General features: G+C 59.0%; 3 protein-coding genes across 12 annotated transcripts in view; all 3 read right to left on the minus strand.

Annotated features, from left to right (window-relative positions):
- Window positions 1–101: 101 nt before the first annotated feature.
- AQP10 (aquaporin 10) lies at window positions 102–2,171 on the minus strand (the record flags this gene model as incomplete). Its single annotated transcript, XM_082780996.1, has 6 exons — window positions 102–300; window positions 381–598; window positions 672–790; window positions 928–1,065; window positions 1,202–1,328; window positions 2,067–2,171. 6 exons carry the CDS (start codon window positions 2,169–2,171, stop codon window positions 102–104), a joined length of 906 nt encoding a protein of 301 aa, XP_082637122.1.
- A 576-nt stretch (window positions 2,172–2,747) lies between these two features.
- On the minus strand, window positions 2,748–4,714 carry HAX1 (HCLS1 associated protein X-1). Its single transcript, XM_082781038.1, has 8 exons — window positions 4,626–4,714; window positions 4,302–4,504; window positions 4,107–4,228; window positions 3,953–3,998; window positions 3,753–3,868; window positions 3,197–3,347; window positions 2,969–3,113; window positions 2,748–2,875 (listed from the first exon to the last, which is right to left on the minus strand). Exons 1-7 carry the CDS (start codon window positions 4,676–4,678, stop codon window positions 2,995–2,997), a joined length of 810 nt encoding a protein of 269 aa, XP_082637164.1. The 5' UTR covers window positions 4,679–4,714; the 3' UTR covers window positions 2,748–2,875; window positions 2,969–2,994.
- Window positions 4,715–5,305: 591 nt separating this feature from the next.
- Window positions 5,306–20,774, minus strand: part of UBAP2L (ubiquitin associated protein 2 like) — a 29,286-nt gene continuing 13,817 nt past the window's right edge. For 3 of the 10 annotated variants that reach the window (XM_082780718.1, XM_082780720.1, XM_082780721.1), the window contains exons 11-29: window positions 19,695–19,780; window positions 19,083–19,254; window positions 18,028–18,229; window positions 16,463–16,740; window positions 16,010–16,182; window positions 15,121–15,310; window positions 14,465–14,519; window positions 13,815–13,989; window positions 13,250–13,322; window positions 12,493–12,688; window positions 12,307–12,395; window positions 11,554–11,607; window positions 10,841–10,922; window positions 9,105–9,322; window positions 8,913–9,018; window positions 7,669–7,736; window positions 7,202–7,399; window positions 6,701–6,751; window positions 5,306–6,190 (exon numbers count right to left, since the gene is read on the minus strand). In XM_082780718.1, the coding sequence (XP_082636844.1) occupies window positions 6,095–6,190; window positions 6,701–6,751; window positions 7,202–7,399; window positions 7,669–7,736; window positions 8,913–9,018; window positions 9,105–9,322; window positions 10,841–10,922; window positions 11,554–11,607; window positions 12,307–12,395; window positions 12,493–12,688; window positions 13,250–13,322; window positions 13,815–13,989; window positions 14,465–14,519; window positions 15,121–15,310; window positions 16,010–16,182; window positions 16,463–16,740; window positions 18,028–18,229; window positions 19,083–19,254; window positions 19,695–19,780 (2,562 nt within the window). In that variant the 3' untranslated portion in view covers window positions 5,306–6,094. Of the gene's footprint in view, window positions 6,191–6,700; window positions 6,752–6,958; window positions 7,046–7,201; window positions 7,400–7,668; window positions 7,737–8,912; window positions 9,019–9,104; window positions 9,323–10,840; window positions 10,923–11,553; window positions 11,608–12,306; window positions 12,396–12,492; window positions 12,689–13,249; window positions 13,323–13,814; window positions 13,990–14,464; window positions 14,520–15,120; window positions 15,311–16,009; window positions 16,183–16,462; window positions 16,741–18,027; window positions 18,230–19,082; window positions 19,255–19,694; window positions 19,781–20,774 lie in introns of those variants that run through there. The other 7 variants (XM_082780726.1, XM_082780724.1, XM_082780719.1 and 4 more) reach the window with 4 other exon arrangements.

Raw genomic sequence — 20,774 nt, forward strand, 5'->3', positions numbered from 1 at the left:
GGTTCCCCCCGTTCCCGGTGCCCCCCCCCCGGCCCGGTGCCCCCCAGCACAGACACACGGTGCCCGCCTCGGGGCTCCTTTATTGTGGCCGCTGCCCGCTGTCACTTGTCCCAGGGCCCGGCTCCCAGGGGGATGGCGGTGCTGCTGCTGCCGCCGCCACCGCTGTCCCGTTTGGCCCCCCGGGCCCCGCCGCCGTCCTCCGCCGGGTGGTGGAAGGCCACGAGGAGCTGGTACAGCGCCGTGCCCACGGCCGCCCCCAGCAGCGGGGCCACCACCGGCACCCACCACCAGGCGTTGTCCCTGCTGGGGATGGGAGCAGCGTGGGCGTGGGGGCGTCCGCGCTGCCCCCAACCCCTTCCCCGTGTCCCCCCCCTACCCACCTGAAGACCTCCGCGCCCCAGCCCGCCACGTAGGTGAAGAGCCGGGGCCCGAAATCCCGCGCGGGGTTCATGGGGCAGCCGCAGTTGGAGCCCATGGAGACCTCGATGGAGAAAACCAGCAGGGCCACGGCCACCGGCTCCAGGCCCTCGGGGACGCGCTTGTTGCGGGCGTCGGTGATGGCCAGGATGCCCACGATCAGCAGCGCCGTGCCCATCACCTGCGGGGCCGGCAGGCAGCTCAGCGCCACGGGGGCCAGCGCCCCGGCGGGGGGACACGGGGCTGGCACCCACCTGGTCCAAGAAGCCGTTGGAGAGGGAGAGGTACTCGGCGGGGTACGTGGCGAAGATGGAGGCGGTCTCCAGGGGGCCGGAGGCGGCGAGGGTCCCGTTGCTGTAGAACTGGATGGCGTCTGCGGGGCAGAGCCAGCGCACGCGGGCCGGTGACCCCTCGGTGCGGGGCACAGGCAGAGCCAGGACCCCGGCAGCACGCCTGCCCCGTGCACACCCTGTCCCCACAGCGCTGGGGTGCACGTGGGCTTCTGCATACCATAGTACAGGGCGTAGACAGCTCCGGCGGCGATGAAAGATCCCAAGGTCTGCACGGCCACGAAAATGGGAAATTTCCACAGCGGGAGCTGCCCCAGCAGGCACATGCAGAGGGAGAAAGCCGGGTTCAGGTGAGCCCCTGCAACAGAGCGGGGAAGAGGGGCTGGGAGCTGGGGGCCTGAAGGATCTGAGCCGGCAGCAGCCTGGTGCCGGAGGGACGAGCGTAGGGAGCACGGAACAGAGCCCCCGCAGCAGCGCAGGGACCCCGGCCTCACCAGAGACTCCCCCCGCCGTGTAGATGGCCACCATGACGGCCAGGGCACCCGCCAGGTAGGCAGTGAGGATGTTCCCCTTGGTCCCGGAGCTGGTGACCATCTGCGCCGAGCCGCTCAGTGTGATCAGCTGGGGGAGAGGGGCACGGCTCCACCACCGCCTCCACACCCCCGGCCCCTCGCTGAGCCCCTGCACAGCACCCGTGGTCCCCCCCCACGCTGCGGCCACTGTCAGGACCACCACCACCACCCCGTGCCACGCGCTGCCCCGGTGCCTCTTCCCCTGCAGTCTCCGTGGTTTTGCATGGTTGGGCGTGGGGCTCCCCCATTTTCTGGGCTCCAGCTGCCCACGCGGGATGGGCCAGGCAGGACTGTGGTTACTGCCCTCACTCACGTTTTCGATGATGAGGGAAAAACATTATCAGTAACTGAGTCACCAGCTTCTGCAGGGAGACCTCAGGGCTGGGGGGCGCTGGCAGAGCTGCGGTGCCAACGTTCACCGCTGCTGGATCCATCCCAAGTGCCCAGCACAGCTCTGGAGCCCAACCTTTGCCTGCCTTGGGGCAGGAGGCGTCAAGGCACGCGTCGCCCAGCTCTGCGCCCTCAGGCACTCTTGGCAGCGCCCGTTTCCTTATCACACCGGAGCGCCCGCAGCAGAGGGTGCATCGGGCATCGTGGGACCAGGGTTCACACCAGGGTGAGGCGAGTTTGGGGTCACTGTCAGTCATGGCACGGCCACCCCCCAGGCAGCCCCATCCCATCCCCATCCCGGGGCACAGCGCAGCCGCGGGGCTGCAGGACCCCAGTGGTGGCCGCCCCACGCTCAGCCCCGGCCCTGTCCCCCCCACAGCCCCCGTGCCCCGCTCACGATGAGCACGAAGACGGCCAGCAGCTCGGCCAGGCACTCCCGCAGGAGCTGGTTCCGGACGCGGAGCAGGGCCTGAGCCCTCTTCGAGAAGGACGTGGAGCCCATGGGGCCGGCCAGGCAGGGGCAGTGGCAGAAGCACCGGCTCCCTGGGGCATTTTATGAGCCCCGGGCTGGGGTGGATGATAACACGCAGACTTTACACCAATCAGGGCTGCGAGCTGCAGCAGGGAGACGCCTCGCAGGGACCAGAGTCCCGCGTGGGGCTGTGGGCAGCAGCCGCGTCCCTGCTCCCACCCGTCCCTGCCTGCGGTGCCGGAGCCCCCCGAGGATCCCCCGGTGGCTGCAGGGCACCGAGTCCTGGCTCGTGTAAGTCTGTGCTGCCCCGCGTCCCGGTGTGGGAGCCTCCCCAGCTGGAGAGCTGCTGCTTTCCTCCGCCGGGTCCCTTCCCAAGCCACAACCGCAGGCAGCGCTAATGAAAAGGCCTTGGAAGTGCTCCCAAGGCCCTTGAGAAGGGCCCGGGGGAGGCAGGCAGGGAGCAGCGCGGGCACGGGGCCACGGCAGAGGAGCCCTGAGGCTGTCTGCACCCACAGGGCAGCCCCCGGAGCTGCAGTGGGACCCCCAGCTCCAAATCTGGGGGGGTCGCAGCCCACCCTGTGCCCGAAGGAGCCTCGCACACCACTGTTAGCATAAATAGATTTATTGCTCTGTACACATCTACATGTTTGCCCCCAAAACTTGGCGGTGCCCCAGAAGGGGGGACGGGGGCAGCCCCCAGTGCAGCCGCTGCATCCCTGCAGGATCTGGCCGAGCTGCGAGGAAAACGGGCGGTGAGAAGGGGCTGCGCCCACCCTGGGCAGAGCCAGGAAGCCCCCCCCTGTGCCCCCCACACCCCTCTCACGTACTGGGGGTGGCCAGCAGGAGGTCAGGGCTACCAGCCGGAGAACCAGCGACGGAAGAAGCTGCCCAGCACGGCCGAGGGGTCGCTCAGGGTGGGCGCACGGAGCTCGTCGTGCGGCGGCCACGTGCCTGCGAACTGCGCCAGCTCCCCTGGAGGGCAGGGGGGGCTCGCTCGCAGGGCGCTGTCCCCTTCCCCTCACCCCTCCTGTCCCCCTCCCCGGCGCCCCACTCACGGTCGTCCACGCCGAGCAGCTCCTCGCGGTGCTCCTTGCCCTGCCCGTCCTCCGTGGTGGTGCTGACGAAGGCCTGGGTGCCCCTCCGCAGGGTGACAGTCGTCTCGCGGCGGCCGTGGCTGTCCTGCACCGTGCGGCGCTCCTCCACCGCCTGCACGGGGCACACACAAAGTGGCACGGGGCACCCATAAGGTGGCATGGGGCACCCACACGGGGTCACTGGGCACTCATAAGGTGGCATAGGGCACCCATTCCATGGCACAGGGCATCCATAAGGTGCCATGGGGCACCCACACCATGGCGCAGTGCACCCATAAGGTGTCATGGGACACCCATTCCATGGCATGGGGCACCCATAAGGTGTCAGGGGGCACCCACACCATGGTACAGGGCACCCACATGATGGCACGGGGCACCCACACCACAGCACAGGGGCACCCATGCCATGGCACGGGGCACCCATACTGTGGCACGGGGCACCCACACCATGGCACGGGGCACCCTACACGATGGCACGGGGACACCCACGCCATGGCACGGTGCCAAGCACACTCACCCCGTCAGGCAGCGTCATTTTGGTGACGGAGACGCTCTGGAAGTAGGAGCGGGGCTGGGGCTCGTGGGGCCGCAGGATGGTGCCCAGCCCCTCCGAGGACACCTGCGAGTCCAGATCTGCGGGGGGGCCGCACGGTGAACGCGGGGAAGGGGCGCCCGGCCCCGACCCCCCCCAGTACGAGAGGTGCCCCCTGCACCCACCTCGGTCCTCCCTGCGCTCCGGGGGGGCCGGGCAAGCGTCCTCCAGCTGCAAGGCAAAGCCGGGCACCGGTCACCGGAGCCCGGTGCCGGGACCCGGGGGGGGCTCTGCCACCCGAGGGTCCCCCCCGGCAGGGCAGGGCCCCCCCCCACGTACCTCAGGGAGGAGGCTCCAGGGCCGGGCCGGGTCTCGGGAGCCCTCGGGGCTGTCCGGGTGCTTCAGCATCGAGTCCCGCAGCGGCCGCCCGGGGCCGGGGCCGGGGCCGGGCAGGGGGGGCTCTGCGGGGCACAACCGGGGGTGAGGGGGGGTGAGGCCGGGCCTCGGGGCCCCCCCTTGCGGTCCCGTTCCCACCTATGGCCGGGGGGGGCCCGGCCCAAGCCCCCCCGAAGGAGCCCAGGAGCTCGGCCGCGTCCCGGAACAGCTCCTCGAGGGCCCCCCCGGGGCCGAAGCCGAAGCCGAAACCATCGGGGGGCGGCGGCGGCCGGGGGGGGCCCTCGGCGGCCTCGTCCTCGTCCTCGTCCCGCGGCGCTCCCCCGAACAGCGGCTCCCGGGGCCTGCGGGGGGGGGGAAGCTGAGACCGGGAAGGGGAACGGGGGGCCCGCAGAGGGGGCCGGGGGGGTGTAGGGGAGGCCCGGAGGGGGCTCCGGGAGGGGGTCCCGGGCCCGGCCCCGGTACCTGCGGCCCCCCGGGAGCCCGAAGAAGCCGCGGAAGGCGTCGTAAAAGCTCATCGGGCCCCGCCGTAAAGCGCCGCCGCCGCAAAGCGCCCCCGGGACCGGGACCGGGACCGGGACCGGGCCCAGGGCCTCCCCCCCCGCCACGGCGCTTGTGGGGAGGGGACGGGAGCGGAGGGGGCCTGGGGCCTGTCGGGGGGCGCAGCCCCAGTAACACACCAGTAACAGCAGCTGTCCCAGTAGCACCAGTAACACCAGCAATCCCAGTAACCGCACACCAGTAACAGCAGCAGCCCCAGTCACGCCGGTAACACAGCAGCCACCTCATTAACACCAGTGGTCCCAGTAACACACCAGTAACCCCAATAACACCCCCAGCAGCAGCCCCAGTAACCCCACTAACACCAGCAGCCCCAGTAACACACCAGTAACCCAAGTAACACCGCCAGCAACAGCCCCAGTAACACCAGTAGCCCCAGTAACACCAGAGCACGGCCCCCAGAGGCAGGGGGAGCAGGGCCAGGCGGTGACGTCCCTGTGCTGGGAGCCCGGGGGCCCGAGGGGAGAAGGGGCCCATGAGGGGGGGGTCCGGGGGGCTGGGGCCAGCGCTGCCCCCCCAGGGCACAGGGAGGGATGAGAAAGGACACACGTCGCTTTGTGATCTTTATTCTCTTCAGTAAATAACCCCCACGGGGGCTGCAGTTGAAGTGAGCGGTTTGAACTGAAAAATACAAGATCTGGACTGCATAGAAAAAAAAAAAAAAAAAAAAAAAAAAAAGACCAAAAGTAAAGGAGAAGCAGGAGATACTTACAGCGTGCGGGGGGGCAGGGCCTGCGCTCGGGGCCCGCGGAGGGAGAACAGAAAATGGGGGGGGGCCCTCCCCAGCTCCTGGGGGTGGTCGCAGAGAGCAGCGGGGGCACGGAAATGAGAGAACTAGAGGACGGCGTGGGGTTTTTGTTTTTATATACAAGACACATTTATCCATTAAATTTAGAACACGGTACAAAAAAAACACTTCAACTAATTCATCTTACAATGCTGTTCATATCAATTACTGTTCTTATTCCTAATAATAAGGGGGTTTGCTGTAGGCGACTCGCAGCTTCCACTCCTTTGGATCCGAGAGGTTCTGGGGCAGCAGGAGGTGCGGGGAGGGGGAGGAGGGAGAAAGGAGTAAAAACCAAAAAAGGCCCCTACGGCAAACGATTCAGAATCTGAATGCAGAGAGAGGAGGAGGAGGAGAAAAAAAAAAAAAAAAAAAAAAGAAAAAATACAAATTCTATATTACATACAACAGGAAAGGTGGCTGAAAACAGACAATGCGGAGCCGCCTGCCGGCCCGCCCTGCCCTGCCCGGGGGCCGCGGGGGCCCAGGCGCTGCCCCGCGCAGGGCGCTCTCCTCCCCGCATCCGTCGGCGTCGGCTCCGTGGGACTCATCCGGAAGCAAGTGGTGGGCGAGGGCCGCCCCGGCCTCAGTTGGCGCCCCAGCTGTAGCTGTTGTAGGCAGACTTGTTGGCCTGGGATTTCTGGGGGATGGAGCTGCCTTGGCTGCGCTGCCCGGAGCCGCTCTGCGGGGAAGGGGGGGGGGGGGCAAGGAGGAGAAGCAGAGGGTTAGCACCGGGGCGCGGGCGCTGCCATCCCTGGGGTCCCAGCCCCGGGCAGCTCCGCAGGGTGACGCTGGCACCGCTGGCCCCGGGGCGCTGCGGGCTACGGCTCCTCGCTGAGCCGCCTCAGCCCAGCACAAAGCTCCCCGCGGCCTCCGGCACCGGCTCCCGGGTGGTCAACCGGAGACCCCGGCGCCGTGCCGCTGTCCCCCCCCCTTGGTGCCGTCCTCCGGAGCAGCGGCGGCAGCGAGGGCCCTGGCCGCACCGCGGGGGGAGAGAGGGGAAGGGGATGAGCACGGGGGTGTGTGTCTGTGCGCGCGGGTGTGTGTGTGTGCACATACTGACTGCGGGCCTCTCTCCTCGCCTGGCGGGGCCACGGGGGGGGGACGGAGGGGGCTACGTGAGCCTGGGGGGCCTTAGGGGCGGGGGGAGACCCCAGGGCAAGTGCAATGCATTATCAGAGAGGTTCATTACCTGATCTTCCTGCTGGCGTTGGCAGCACAGTATCATCTGCAAATATGGAAGCTGTTGCAGTACCAGGATATGTAAAATAAAGGGACAAACTATGACAATAGAAATCCACGGTTAGACCTGAAAGCTACGGCGGGGTCGTGGCTGTGGCGAGGAACCCCTTTAGAACTGCCTTAGGGCCTGCGGAGCCGCCACTCCGAGCACCGGGGAGGTCAGGACGGACCAGGCATGTCTGCGTGAAGGGGCACTACCCGACCGTACCTGGTACAGCCCAGCAGCAAGGGGCTGTGCCGAGTACCCCCCAGCGGAGCGCACCCCGGGGCCTTCCTCACCTCGTCCTCATCGGCCCTGTGTGTATGTGCATGTGCGTGTCACCGCGTGTCCGCATGTGTCCGCTGCGGGGCGTGAGGGAGGGAGGGAGAGGGGGGGGGCCGGGGGGAGCGAGAGCCCTAGAGATACCCCAGCGAGGGGTGTAGGTACCCCTGGGGCAGGGGGGGCGCTTACCTGCCCGTCCTGCTGCAGGTGGTGGTGGAGGATCTGCGAGTGGGGCTGCTGATGCGGGGTCAGGATGTGCATGAAGGGGGTGGGGGGGTACGCCGCCGCCGTCGCGGGGTTGATGGGGCCGCCGCTGCCCAGCGCCGAAGGCAGGTTGAAGGAGGCTGCCGGGGTTCCAGTGTGAAATCCCTGCTTCTCGAAGGATTGCTGAGGGGGAGAGGCCAGCGGCGGGGTAAGGCCAGGCACCGGGACGCTTCCCCTTCCCAACACAAGTCGTTGGCAAGGGAGCCGGTGCCTGGTGCAGAGCACGCACCGATTCTCCACCCACAGCCCTCCCTCGGCTCAGAACTGTTTTAAGTGAGGGAAAGCCAAGTGTTCCCCTTCTCCCTGTCCAGGGGCTCCAAGGGGAGACCCCTCCTCACCCAGGGAGGCAGTGCCTGAGCTCCCCAGCAAAGCGGCGCACGGCAGGCACCCACCTGAGTTTTGGAGTAGACAGAGCCCGAGATGTCCGGCACGCCTGTGTTACTGGATGTCACAGATACACCTGGGGAGAAGGAAACACCAGCCTTAGGGGTCAGCGGGAGCTGCTGCTGGCAGAGCCAGCATGGGGAGGCAGGGAGCAGCCCAGTGATCTGCCAAGACTGGGAGACATCCCCCAGGGAGCAGAGCCTTGGCAAGGCCAAGGTGCAGCGTGCCAGCACCAGGGCAAACTCTTCCTCTGAACAATGGTAGTTTCTGAAAGCATCCAGAAAAAAAATAAAGTCAGGGGCCTGTTGCCACTCAGAGAAACACGAATTCCTGAAAAGCTCAGAAAAGAACTCTGAGAAGAGCTGAGAGGATGCAGCAAATTAAACAACGCCCCGAGCATGATGCACTGGCAGGAAGGGCCTGCGAGCTCCTTGGCCATGAAACAGGCAACGGCGACAACTGTAGGCTGATGGGGTTGGTGCAACAACTGGCAACGTGGACACACAGCCCACATTTGATGCTTGGTGTTTCTAAAAGGTGGGGATACAGACAAAAGCCTCTGCAATCATTTAAGGCATGCAAAAAGTGTTGAAGATTTGAAAGAATCAGGTTCTGCTTTCTCAGAAAGTTATTTCAGGTGACCTGCTGCAGAGCTGAAGTATCTTTGTGACGAGAAAACAGTCCTAAAAGGTTCTCAGTCCTAAAAGGCTCTAATGCAGTGGAAAAAGGCAGCACAACTGGAATCTAGAGGCTGGAAGACAGATCCAAACGCAGGCCCTTCTCAATCAGCTGATGCTGACCAGTGAAACAAGACAAGTGGCAGGTTCACCGCCACCCTGCTTCTTAGAATCGGGACAGGACGCTTCTCTAGAAAGCATGCCAAGTGCAGGAGTCAAACAAGCTCCCAGGCTCAGATCTGGAGTAACCGTTGATTTATCGATCACATGTACATAGTAAAATAACTCAGTGGCTTCAGCTCTGGTGTGAGCTAAGGCCCAGCCGTGCAGCTGCGAGTCTCAGAGGGCATGAAATACTCTGAGCACCTCAAAGCCACACCAGGCCTGTGAATGCAGAACAAGCCTGGGCCTCCTCGAGGAGGAATCAAACCACACGTGAGCTGCACCGAGGCCATTTCCCCTTCTGGATGCTGCTGATGTGAAGGCAGCAGTGCCCTCACGCAGTCAGGGAGACTGCGAACAAACCCCACAATAACAACTCTGCTGAGGTAAGGATGCCTGGCCAGGTCTCTTACCAGCGCTGTATCCGTGGGAGCCATAGCCACTGGGCTGCTGGAAAGGGGTCGCTGATGCGTTGACGCTGACATTCACACCATGCTGCTTGGAAGAGGTAGGAGCAACCTGAAGAAAGGAGAGGAAAGGAGTGAGAAGCAGCTCTGCTGAGGTGTTCTGACCCAAACGCCAAGTCCTGCCTCCGGGGAACTCACAGGGAACACGGCGGGCCCGTACTGGAAGGTGCTGGGGAGCCCTGGTACCCCTGTGTAGTACGGCAGACTGGTGTAACTGTAGCCAGGAGGCAGCGCTGGGTTCAGGAACGTCTGCTGCGTGGTGTGGTGAGTCTGGGTCTGGCTCTGCTGGGGCTGGGCCAGAGTCGTTGCAGGAGCGGGGGAAGAGGCATCACCTCGACCGAATTTTGTTAAGTCACCTGGAACACAGATGAAAGGGGAGTGAGGATCAGATGCACCAAATCCTGGCCCACTGCAGCTCATCAGAAGGCTGTGTCACCTCTGGGCTAAGAGCGACACGGATCAACCCCCCTCCTGCTGTGCAGGCAAGCCCTCAGACCCCAGTGTGACGTGCCAGATAGGTACTGGTGAGGCTGTGCTGCTCGCCCATCCACTGCCAGGCAGAACTTCAGCAGAGAGAGGAAACCCACAGCAGCTGAACCAAGGAGCTGCAACGCCCAACACCAGCCCACCTCCAAGCCCTGCATAACCCCTGCTGCCAGCCACCTGCACAGGAGCAGTGCTGGGGTGCTGGAGTATCCCAAGTGCCCTCTGTGCAACCCCAAACACTGCTCCCCAAACCAGCCCCAGGCAGCCTGGGGGCCCTGTCCTCACACCAAACAGCTCTTCGAGGAGCTGAGCCAAGTATCTTCCAGCTGAGGATGTGTGAATGGCCCCTTTTTGCAAGCAGGGCTCCCACCTCCCTCCTTCTTGCCTGGTGGCACTGAATCAAATGTCACTGCGGAGGGCCAGCAGCCCGCAGGGAGTCGTCGGAAACCTCGCTTCCTCTCTCCCCTGTCTGGGCTCGGCTGCGGGGAGCGGGGAAGCCTCCCTCTGCCCTTCTTTAGGAGCACCTGCTTGGCTCCTCCACGCAAACACTCTCCCTATTCAGAGCTCACACAGTAAAGCCAGTGAATTTCTCAGCACTGCCCCAGCTCACAGGCAAGGCCAGGGTAGCCACACACATTAATTATCATCGATGTTAACTTGGCAAATCATGCAAGCAGCAGCCCTGTGCTCTGAGCTTGGGATTTCAGCCTCGGCGTGCCAGGCAGAAACACTTCTGCACAAACAAGCTCCCGCTGAAGCAGGGGAGAAGCCGTGCTGGAACAGGAGCGATCCACAAAGTGCAGCAATTCCCAACGCATGTAAAGGCTCAGAGCAACTGCTGCTCACAGGCCTCCTTTCTCTAATTCGCCCTGTGAATCAGCAGTTCAGACAAACAGCACCTTCCAAGGTCAATGAGAGATCAACCACCTGCTGGGCATTTAGTTTAAATCTGACAGATCCCAATTGCCCTTCTTCCTCTCAGACTGCTGCATGGTATAGAAACCAAATCTCTCCAGATATTCCATCCCAATTTTCTTTATATTTTCACTCCATGTGCCTTCAAAGCAGTGCTCACTGCTTAATCTCTGCCTTGCCTGAGAAGCAGCTCCCCAGTTTTGTGCCGTGTGGGTACTTCCAGCCCTTCCTCACTCCCTTTCCAACAGCCCCATCCTCTCCCACATCCCCATCCTCCTGGTAACACGCCTCCACGTGACCAAAGACGTGAGGAATTCAGCTAGTGAGAAAAGTGCTCCAGACCAAAGGCAGCACGGGAGGCTGGGGCTGACATAGCTCCAGTGGACCACGGCGCAGGGAACCACCAAGCAGCAGTGGTGTGTTTGGAAAAAACACCTGAACAGACACACAGCCAGCTCTGCCTTTTCCCCTACCAGAGTACGGATTGCTGCTCAGGCTGCCATCTCTTCCAGTCAGCGGGGTGGTGGGTGTAGGGAACGGGATGCTGTAGTAATCCTGAAGGATAAAAACAGAGGAGAAGCAGATTTATAAGCTCCATCCTGATATGCAAAGCAAAATCTTTTGGAAAACAGGGATTCCTGGAGAGCAGCCACTAGCTATGTTGGAGTATGGCAGTTCAGTCAGTCACATCAAGGCTGATGAGAGCCTGCAGCAACCCCAGGTTTTTATTGCATGCACCGTCCCCCTCGTCTGGCTATTGGAAGAACCAGATAAGGTCTACTGGTGTGCAGTCCTTAAAACGCCTGCATTTTCCCCACCACTTCATAACAAAAGTGACATACATCATATTTCTAAATATAAAAATCAGGATCAGAGGTATCAGGTATCTGCAGGAGCTCCTCACTCCACTGCTGGACACCACAGCTCTGCTTGCAGCAGCGTGCGTGGTCCTTAGCCCTGCTAAGGGCATCAGCACTGCTCCCTGAACTGGTGCAAGCAGTTCCTGAGCGTGAAGGAGCAATCGATTAACTCCTACTGCCAAAGAGGTGCATGCACTCAGCACCCGTTCTGCCAGCTTTTCAATTCCTCCTCGCAGCCTGAGGGGGCTGTGCACCCAAGGCATGCAGCACGGGCAGCTATTAGGGAACGTGGAAGTGTTCTGTGCACGTCAGCCTTCAGTACTCACCAACGGGAATCTCGTCTGGAGCATTTGCAAGTCATCATATCCATACACCTGTGGCTAGAAAAAGAGCAGATGATGTTAGGGACACAGATTAATTTAATTTTACATTCAGCATTCAGATGAAGATTGGATAAAGCCAGATCAGAGGTTACAGCAGCTGCAGACAGTCAGCATTCACTGCTGCAAGACTGATGCTGCAAAGAGTTTCTCCAAGCTGCTCAGAGGAAGAGAGCACCAATGCCTAACTCCACTGCCTCCGACTGCAAAGGCACTCAACAATTCTCCTCCAGAAGTTACTGCAACACTGAAATACGGCTTCATCTTCAAAAGAAAGCTGTGACATAGCCCTAACCTCCGTGGCAGTTGTCTCCCTTGTTCTCTTTTCTGTCACAGCACACAGCTATGCAGCTCCATACTTTTACGAGCCTCCGACTTTGGCTGTTGCTCCCCAAAGGCTGGGAAGGCCGCAGAGAACGGACAGACAGTACCTGCTGTGTGGTGACCAGTTACAGCCCCTTACCCACAAGGGTACATGGATTTCCTCTGCCACTACCTAGGGAACAGCAGGTCCAAGCTTCCTGGCCCAGGCTGCCCTGCTGGGCTGCTGTTACCAGCTTTAGCTCATGCTGTGAACCAGCTCGATCTGCCTGGCCATCTGGGGGCAGGTTTGGTTTCACTGCTGCACCCTGTCCCTCCCTGCTGGCTGAAGGCTGAACTAGGAAGGCCCCCGTGGCACGAGGTGGGCGTCCCACTCACCGGGTAGGCGTGTAGCAATCCTGGAGCCATGATGTATGGGTTAGGCAACAACGGTGGGACTCCAGGAGGGAGATTGGGAGGGGCTTTTCCTGAAGAAGGAAGAGAAAGGAAGAGTCACACAGGTTCTGGTCTGTGCTTCACTGTTTCTTTGTGCCTCCCCTCACTCGGCAGTTCCCAGGCAAGTACCTGATGTCGTTGCAACGGAGCTGCGAGTCGAGGCTGTCACCGTGGAGTTACTGCTGAGGCTGAGGCCCAGGCTGCTGACACTGCTGAGACTGGATGAAACGCTGACGACTGGCGGGGCAGCTGATACTGTGCTGGAGGAGGTGGAGAAAGTGCTAGCAGAAGAATGGAGGCTTGCTTCACTCTCCACACTTGTGTGCTGGGGAAGGAAGAGAAGAGAGTGAGGGAACCGGGCTGACGTAACTGGCTGCAGAAACACTGCAGGATGTGTGCAGAGCATCGTGCAGCTCTGCCTGCTCCCAGACATTCCCGATAGCCTGCGGTGAACTCGGCTGCTGCAGGCTACAAAGAAACCTGCTCTGCACCTGGCCTGAGACCAAAGTCCTGAGGCAGCCAACCCCTAACGCTTCCAAGCCACTCACGCTGCTGTGTCCCAACGCATCGAGCTGCTGGGAGAAGCAGGACTGAACGCCACGCCTGCAGCGAGGAGATTTATTCTGTGGCAGAAGCCAAGAACACAGGGCTCTACAGCAGGAGCTCCAGCAGTAAATGTTTGAACAGCAACACTCCAGCAGCTACAAATTTGCTCTGACATCTCGTTGCACCTCCATGTCATTTTTAAGATCTACTACAGGCTTGAGAGAAGCTGCTAGTGTGTCTGAAACAGGCAAGGGGGGTAAAAGCCTTAAGCCAGGGGTGCACAGGCAGTATCTGGACAGCAATAGAGGGGTGCACGGTGCTCGAGCACACCCAGACTCACCAGAAGAGTTGAAGTTGACGTTCGCCCAGAGGACGTGGATGAGGACAGACTGTTCTGCTGGGTGGGTAACGTACTGCAGAGAGAGCAGAAAAGCTGTCAAGCCGAGGTGCAAGAGTCTCCACTGGTAGCACCACACCAGATCCCATTCCCCACCTATGCTATGTGGTGAAAAAGTACATCCCCTGATGAGATCACATCCAAAAACCCCACGAGGCCTAGCTGCACCAAGGTGCATCCCAACACAGCCAGCAGCTCCCAGCCCAGGCCTCGAGCTGGCAAGGCTTCCCAGACAGAGCACCTGCACCACCCTAAAGGAAGGGAATTGTCTGCCTCCCCAGTGGAAGGACCAGCCCCACGGTCACTCCTCTCATCTAACTCTGGATACTTTCAAGTTGTTGGGGCTGTTGCAACAGCCGACCAGCTCTAGATTGGACCCAGACCTCTTGGAGGAGGCACCTTGGGATGGGACGAGTCGTTTCTATGCATCTCCCCCTCCCCGCTGCATGGAGCCCGTACAAAACACTCGGACACTTCGCCTCCCCAGAAAACCACCTCGTGTGCCCACCTGCTGAGCTGGGTGGTCGTTGTACTGGGGAGCTCCTCGCTGTGGCTCAGGCTGCTGAGAGCTGTCGAGTGCTGGCTGGCTGTTGTCAGCAAGGCCGACGCAGACACCCCGTCGTTGAGAGGCGCGATACTGGGAGCAGAGGGGGAATCAGACTTGACTGCGGGGCCTGTAGCACCTGTGAACAAAGAGCTTTGGGTTAGGGGCAGCTCACAGAGGACAGTGCAGTGGCAAGGATCAGCAAAGGTTCATCCAGAGGAGCTGGGAGGTCTGGGGGTCTCAGTGTTGCCAACCAGTTTCACACTTGTGACAGTGTCACTGTGTTCTGTGCCTCGCTTTGCCCCAGTACCCCCACATAGGGTCAATGGCTCTGCAAAGAGCTTCAAGCCCTGCCAATGAGGAGCTTTTCACAGAGTAATTATTGTCATCAGGGAGAAGATGTGAGGGCTAACTCATCAAGGATTTCATGGAACCACCAGCAGAAGGCTGAACAGTTCCAGGTAAACAAATGTGAGTGGCAGCAAAGTGTGAGTGGCAGCATTTAGTTCAGCACGGGAAGGACTTCCTATTAGCCCAGGTGAAGCTTTTCATCCAAAGCACAGAATCCCAGCAGTACAAGAGGCCCAGGACACCCGCGGCACTGGCAGACTCACCTTCAACGGCCTGTGTGGTTTGTAATGGCGTGGGTTGTACGGAACTGAAACCATTCTGAGGAAAAAAAAATAAATAAAAGAGTGTTGGGCATTGCAGCTGCTCATTTCCAGAGGCAGATCTAATGTCAACCCCTGCCCACACTCCCTCCTCGGCTGTGAAAAAGGGCACGCTACCAAATGCCATCAGACCACACTGGGGTCAGTCCCTAGCTCAGCTAGTCCAGCACCAACGTGAGCCCCAAGCACGTTTGGGAGACATGCAAGAAGAATCTCTGCTGCTGGCAGTTAGGCTGCCTCAACATCCCAAGCCCAAGCTAGCCAAAAATCAACATTACTGAACCCGCACAGCATGTGAGAATCAAACCCTGCAGATAACACTAAATCTTCAGCCCCAGTGTCACTCTGCTGCAGGGTAATTACGCGTGACACGAAACATGGCCCGCAATCCACTTAACCTCTGCTAACCCCAGCGGCCCAGCCCCAGGTAAGTCACGTAACTGAGGGCTCTGGTACCAGCCAGCAGAGCTCTCACCAGAGGCCACACGCCACGGGGTGAGGCTGGAGGATCAGACACGCTCAAACACTTGGCTTCCCCCGAGGCAGTGCTTCGTACCACACTTGCTCAGCAGAAAGGATGAGCAACGCTGCTTGCTTACCTTGGCCTGGGTCAGATCTTTCTGGGGCGAGGAGGAGATGGAATTTGGGTATCGCCTCGTCTGGGTGGATCTCTGTTCGTACAGTGGTCCCTGAGCGCTGTTCTGGGAGGTAAATGTTGCTGTCTGTATTGTGCCGCTCTGGTAACCAGACTCCTGGCTTTGATTGGACGAAATTGTGGATGAAGATTCACTACAAAGAACAAAAAGTTTTTGTTTTCCTCCAAATCACCCCTGTCTGCGAGCTGCTGACACAGACTGCGGGCTCACTGTTCCAAGTCTTCAAAATAAAGAGCCCCGAGCCCCAGCACGGAGGAGCCACACCACGCAGCCAAGGGCAGGAGCAGACCCAGGGAAGAGCTGACCCCGCTGCAGGAGGGTGCTGGCACCCAGCTGCAGGCTTGCCTCACGCTGCTCTGCTCCAGGTGACGTTTCATGAGCTGTCACCACTCAGGTCCCAGCACTCAAGGGACCAGATACCCGAGTGGCAGCCCAAGAGAAGGTGGGAGAAATTTATTTTGGCTGCACATCAGCACCTGTAGGTAGTCCTCCTGCACCACATCTCGGTGTGCCAGGCAAAAGCCCGTGGGAAGCACACGGAACCTGCTCACCAGGAGCAGCTGGGCCCGGGATTCCCTTCCAGTGTTTCCAGCAGAACAGTTTTCTGCAGGAAACTTCTGGTTTTTGTACAAGCACCCGAGGCCAACCGGTCACAGAACTGCCCGAAAGCCTGCTGGCAACTTGTGCCTTGCTGTTGCATACCTTGTCCCCCCTTTGCGACCACGGGCAGGGTCAGAAAGGGTCTACTAGAATGCAGTGTGACCGCAGCCCACGAGGAGAGCTGTTCCCTGCTCGGATCAATCAATCACCCCTTTCCTCAGGGGGTCCTCACCTGGCGGTGCTGGTGTACAGGCTGCTCGGGGACTGGCTAACGGCGGCGCTCGTGGTGGGCGTCGATTCGTACTCCGCCAGAACAGGCTCCGAACCAAACTGTAATGCCCCAAACTGCAGGTTTAGCCCTGAGATATCTGCTGAGCCAGGCATTTCCACCGCAAGTGCAGGAATCTGCAAGGCAGGGAAAACAGAAATGCTAAATCACTCCCCGGGATCAGCACAGAAAATGACTCCAGCTCCCCCAGTCCCACCGCACAGCGGTGGCTCACATCCTCTGAATTACTCTGTGCAACCCAGGAAGGCAACTGATCTCCATCATCCCCTCCTCCAGCCCCCCAAAGAGCCAACGCCAACCCCAGGAAGGCCAAGAGCAGCCTCTCCCTCAGCAGCACAAAGGGAGCTTGCTGGAGCTCTGACAACACAACGCCTCCTTCCCACCATCGCTCTGCACCTTGGATGTTAACGACGCTTTTTTCTTTTGCTGCTTCAGCTTCTGCTGTGCTGGCTGGGGACTGGAGGACTGGTTGTCTGAGGAGCCCGGGGACATTTGGGGAACGGGATTGGTTTTGCTGGGCAGCGGCGAAGAAGGGGGTGCCGGCACGGTCGTGGAGGCAGTCACCACGGGCTGCTTCTCCTGCATGAACACCTCGATCATGGTTGAAGTTGACGTGAAGGCCTGACGCTTGGTGAAGGGACTATGCACAGAAGAGTCCGTCGGGTTCTTGAGATCTGCCAGGGGCAGAGAGCTGAGTTAGGCTGCGTTTCCTTAAAACAGAAGCAAGTTCTGACACTTCTCACTATCAGGAAAAATAAAATCACTTCACACTGCACCTCCTGGGGTCCCTTAAAATGAGGGCGCAGAGAAGCCCAGCACCCCTGCTCCTCACTTTGCACTCTCACCACCATCCATGCTGAGACTTCTAAGCCCCTGTCCCCACAACTTATTCCGTCATCTCCAGGGGACAAAGCAAGCTTGGACAGCAGGAGTCCTCCATCCTCCCAGAAAAAAAACAGACTTTAAGGTCCCTTGCGTGGAGGCACCGCGTGTCTGCTCAGCACGGGCTTGGCAGTGTTTTCTCCCCCTTCTCTGCCAACATTGCTGCATTTCCTTGCCTGCTCTTTCCCCTGAAAATGCAGGGCACCCTGCGAGCAGCACCCCCAGCCTCAGGACCACCCTCCTCTGCCTAAAGCAGCCAGGAGCACAGCCCATTAATACACAGCTCCTCTTCCCTCCGACGCTCCTCTGTGGCTCCTTGTCTGAAAAGATCGGGAGCTGCCAACACTGACTGCAGCTAGGACAGGGCTCAATTTTTCTTCAGCTTAGATTTGAACCACAGCCACATCTCTACGGCAAGAAATGAAATGCACGATCGGAAAGAAATGGCAGTAGTACCCAACCGCAGCATTTCTGAGATTCAGGCCTGTAGGGCTCAACATCTCATGTGAAAAGCACGAGCCTCTCTTCCTTGGCGTTTACCCCTTCGTGCCAGCCCAGAGGCAGGATTACTTCTTGGCACTTAGCAGTCACCAGAATCACATTCCTTTAAAAGATGCATCAGGTCAGCAGCGAGACGAGACTGACAAGTGTTTGTGTTCAGGAAGCGCTTGCTGGAAGCACCTACTTGCAGATCTCCTGTTACACAGCTTTACACCCAGCAGAAGTTCTGCACAGTGAAGGGCTTGGGAACCCCAGATCCCTGGCCCCGAGGCTGCCTGGAACAGCCAACAGGTTGTGGTTTGCCTGCTCCCCATATAAAGGGAACAGGGAAAGGCTTGGATGCACTACTACACTTTGCTCTTGTCAGGGAATGCCTTACACAAACTTGCACCTGTGGCTCTTTTAATTTCCCCAAGCTAAAGTTAGCTTGGTTGCGAACTTGAGGGGCATTTGGTCAAAGGGTTTGAACATCTGTTCCTCCTCCAAATCCCTCACCCTGCTGTTTGCAGCACGCTTCTACAGATCTGGGGGAACACAGAAGGCGTCCCCCGTTGAGGACCTAAGCTGCTTTTCCTTACCGTACTGCACGAGAGACGAGGTCTGCGTAGTGGATCCCATGTCCCAGGAGGAAGCAGTGGTGCTGCTGCCAGGCTGGGTGTGCTGAGCAGCCAGCTGAGCCAGAGCCTGGGCTGTCTTGAACTGCTCCAGGAACTGAGAACCCGTGGTACTGCTGCCTTTGGCCTCTCCGACATCTCCAAACCCTTTCCCCAGCATGCTCACCTGCAATTTCAGCAATGGAACAAAGTCAGCATCTCCCCTGCTCAGAGGGCAGGCACATCTCCTAACACAAGCCTGAACTCTGCACCCTGCTGCTTCTCACCGAGTGCCTCCGTTTAACAGCCTTGAGCTTCAGGTACACAGACACCATCAGCAAGGAGGCCTCACACTTGTCTCACTGCCTTTATCATGCTCAAGCCCAGGTAACTCCATCTATTGCCTAATCCGCTGCATCGTGCAGCGCCCTGGAGGCTTTCAAACCCAGTCAACAGACAGATCTTTAAAATGTACTGAATTACACACATAAACTCGGCTTCACCAGACAAGACAGCCACCACTAGAACTTGGCTTTCCCGTTGGGGCAGGTCAGGAAGGGGGCTCAGAACCATCTCATCATTTCATGCACAATGTCTTTGCTGAAGTTATATGACAAAGCACGTTCCCAGGTCTGCGCACACCAACTCAGATTCAAGAGCTCCTCTCTTCACCCATCAGCGCAGAGCTGCTAGCACTTCACCCCACACCAACCCCCCAGCCAGTTCCAAGTCTCAAACTGACAAACTTGCAAGCCTCTGGATTGCAAGAGCTTCTCCTTCCCTCTGAGCAGGAAAGAGGAAAACTTGCAAGCCCGGCAAGGGCAGCAGGGCAGGAACGATCCCATTTATTTCTAATTAAGCAATGGGTTCCATGCTTCTGCTTACAGCAGACTGGCAAATCACCCAAGTGGAGGACTCTGCCACGCGAAGCAGACAGGTGTCAGAACTGGAATTACCCACATGGCCCAAATGCAGGCAGCGAGCAGCAGGGAAACCGTTTGTACAAGCCCGCTGGCTGGCAGCGAGCGGCATTTCCTTACCATGCTGTGGTGGGAGAAGGAGTTCCCAGAGGTCGGCTGGGCCATGGCACTCTGCTTGGAATTGCTGAACACCAGCGGCTGGGCCAGGGAAGGAGCCTGGGATGACTCCAGGTTTGTTGACTCGTTCTCCATGGAAGAGGGAGTCTTTCCTAGCAGTACTGCAAGGTCGATTCTGGATGAAGAAAGAAGACAACCCGCTGAGGTGAGCGGGAGCTGTCACATTGCTTTTACTACAGCAGCGTTCTACCTCCAGCCACATGATTTGTGCTTTTTCCTTTAAACATCCAGTCAATCTGCAGAACTTCAGCTCACAACTGCCACTAGCAACCTCCAAAGGACAGAGACTAGGCAACATCCTGCACAGCCTTGTTTACATCATGGAACACATACCTTAAGCACTGGCAAATGCCCAAAATCTGAAGAACCAGTGGCAGAGCCTAGAAGAGCACTGTAATCCAGACTTTCTAACAACTTCTACACTTAAATACGTGTTAGCTCATTCAGAGCTGCTGCGTTTTTATCTAGCTGGCAAGGTTTAGCCTCCAAAGGCAAACTGCTCTGAGACTTGGGTGCCACTTGTCCCGCAAAACTGGTATCGCCGTGGGCTCTCACCTCTGTCCGGCTGTGATTGTCACATTCTCTGCGGGCAGAGGCACTGAAGACACGTTGGAGGCAGTGAAGATCTTAGTCTCAGACAGCTGAAAGATAAAAGAGGGAAAAAGGAATTCCAAAATTCAGACCAGCATGGTGGGACTCCGAGGGAAGCCCACAAGACACAGCCCCGGGATGATTCAAGGAATTAGGTCTTAAAACTTCAGCGTTTGGCTCCCATCAGAATCATCTTTCTGCAGATTTTTTCTTGGGCAAGTGCACAAATCACCCCTAAGTAAAAAAAATAAATCCCTCTACAAATTTCCTGTAGTCCACAAGGCCCCAGCACCCCGGGTGGATTTAGTCAGGTGCTCCAAAGCCATGGTGTTCAGCACCCATCTGCAAAACCCACTGCATGGGTTTAGGTGCAGACATTACTGAAGAAATCAAAGGAAAAAAAAGCTTCCAACTGGTAGTTTAGCTTCCAACAATCCTGGTTTCACCTGGGTGATCTGACCAGATACCAACAGATCTCCTTAAACTGTGGAAGGGAAAACAACGCTGCTCAAAAACGAACGAAGGGGAGGTTTAACAACCACCTGAGGCTGAGCTCAGCGTTCAGCTGAATACACCCAGCTTCTATTCCAGCCTGAGGAGCTGCCAGCAACTAAGCTGCGGGAGTTTAACAACAAAACCACAGCAGAGGAATCTCTGAGAGCATATCACACACACTGAAGGCAAGACGGGCTACCAAGACACTCTTTAAGCAAAGACCTGGCTGGAACAGACGGAAGCTGCCTGCGCCTCCAAGCCCAGCAGGAGAGCCTCCCTCAGACAGTGCCTGGAAAGCCAAAGCTTTCTCTTCGTGCCCATTCAGTAGGGCTAGCTAAAATGAGCATGCAAAACTAGTAATGCTGCTAAAAAGCCCAACCCTGCTCCCATCTGCAAGACCAGAAGTTCTCCCTTGGTTCAAGGAGTGGGACGGGAGCCCAAATCAGAAGAAACCGATAGACAGGTGTTAACAGCAGGTGATAACATCCACTGACTCAACTGAGGCTCCAGGTGGAGAACAAAGCTCATCAAGACAAGCCAGAGAGCAAG

This window comes from Aythya marila (genome assembly GCF_965140915.1).
Source record: "Aythya marila genome assembly, chromosome: 29".
In the NCBI taxonomy this organism is placed as follows: domain Eukaryota; kingdom Metazoa; phylum Chordata; class Aves; order Anseriformes; family Anatidae; genus Aythya; species Aythya marila.

Coding starts and splice junctions, on each gene's coding strand:
- HAX1 (XM_082781038.1), bottom strand. CDS start 4,678: ATGAGCTTTTACGACGCCTTCCGCGGCTTCTTCGGGCTCCCGGGGGGC. Junction 3,869..3,952: donor GGAGCGCAGGGAGGACCGAG/GTGGGTGCAGGG, acceptor GCCCCCCCGCAG/ATCTGGACTCGCAGGTGTCC. Junction 3,348..3,752: donor AAATGACGCTGCCTGACGGG/GTGAGTGTGCTT, acceptor TGCCCCGTGCAG/GCGGTGGAGGAGCGCCGCAC.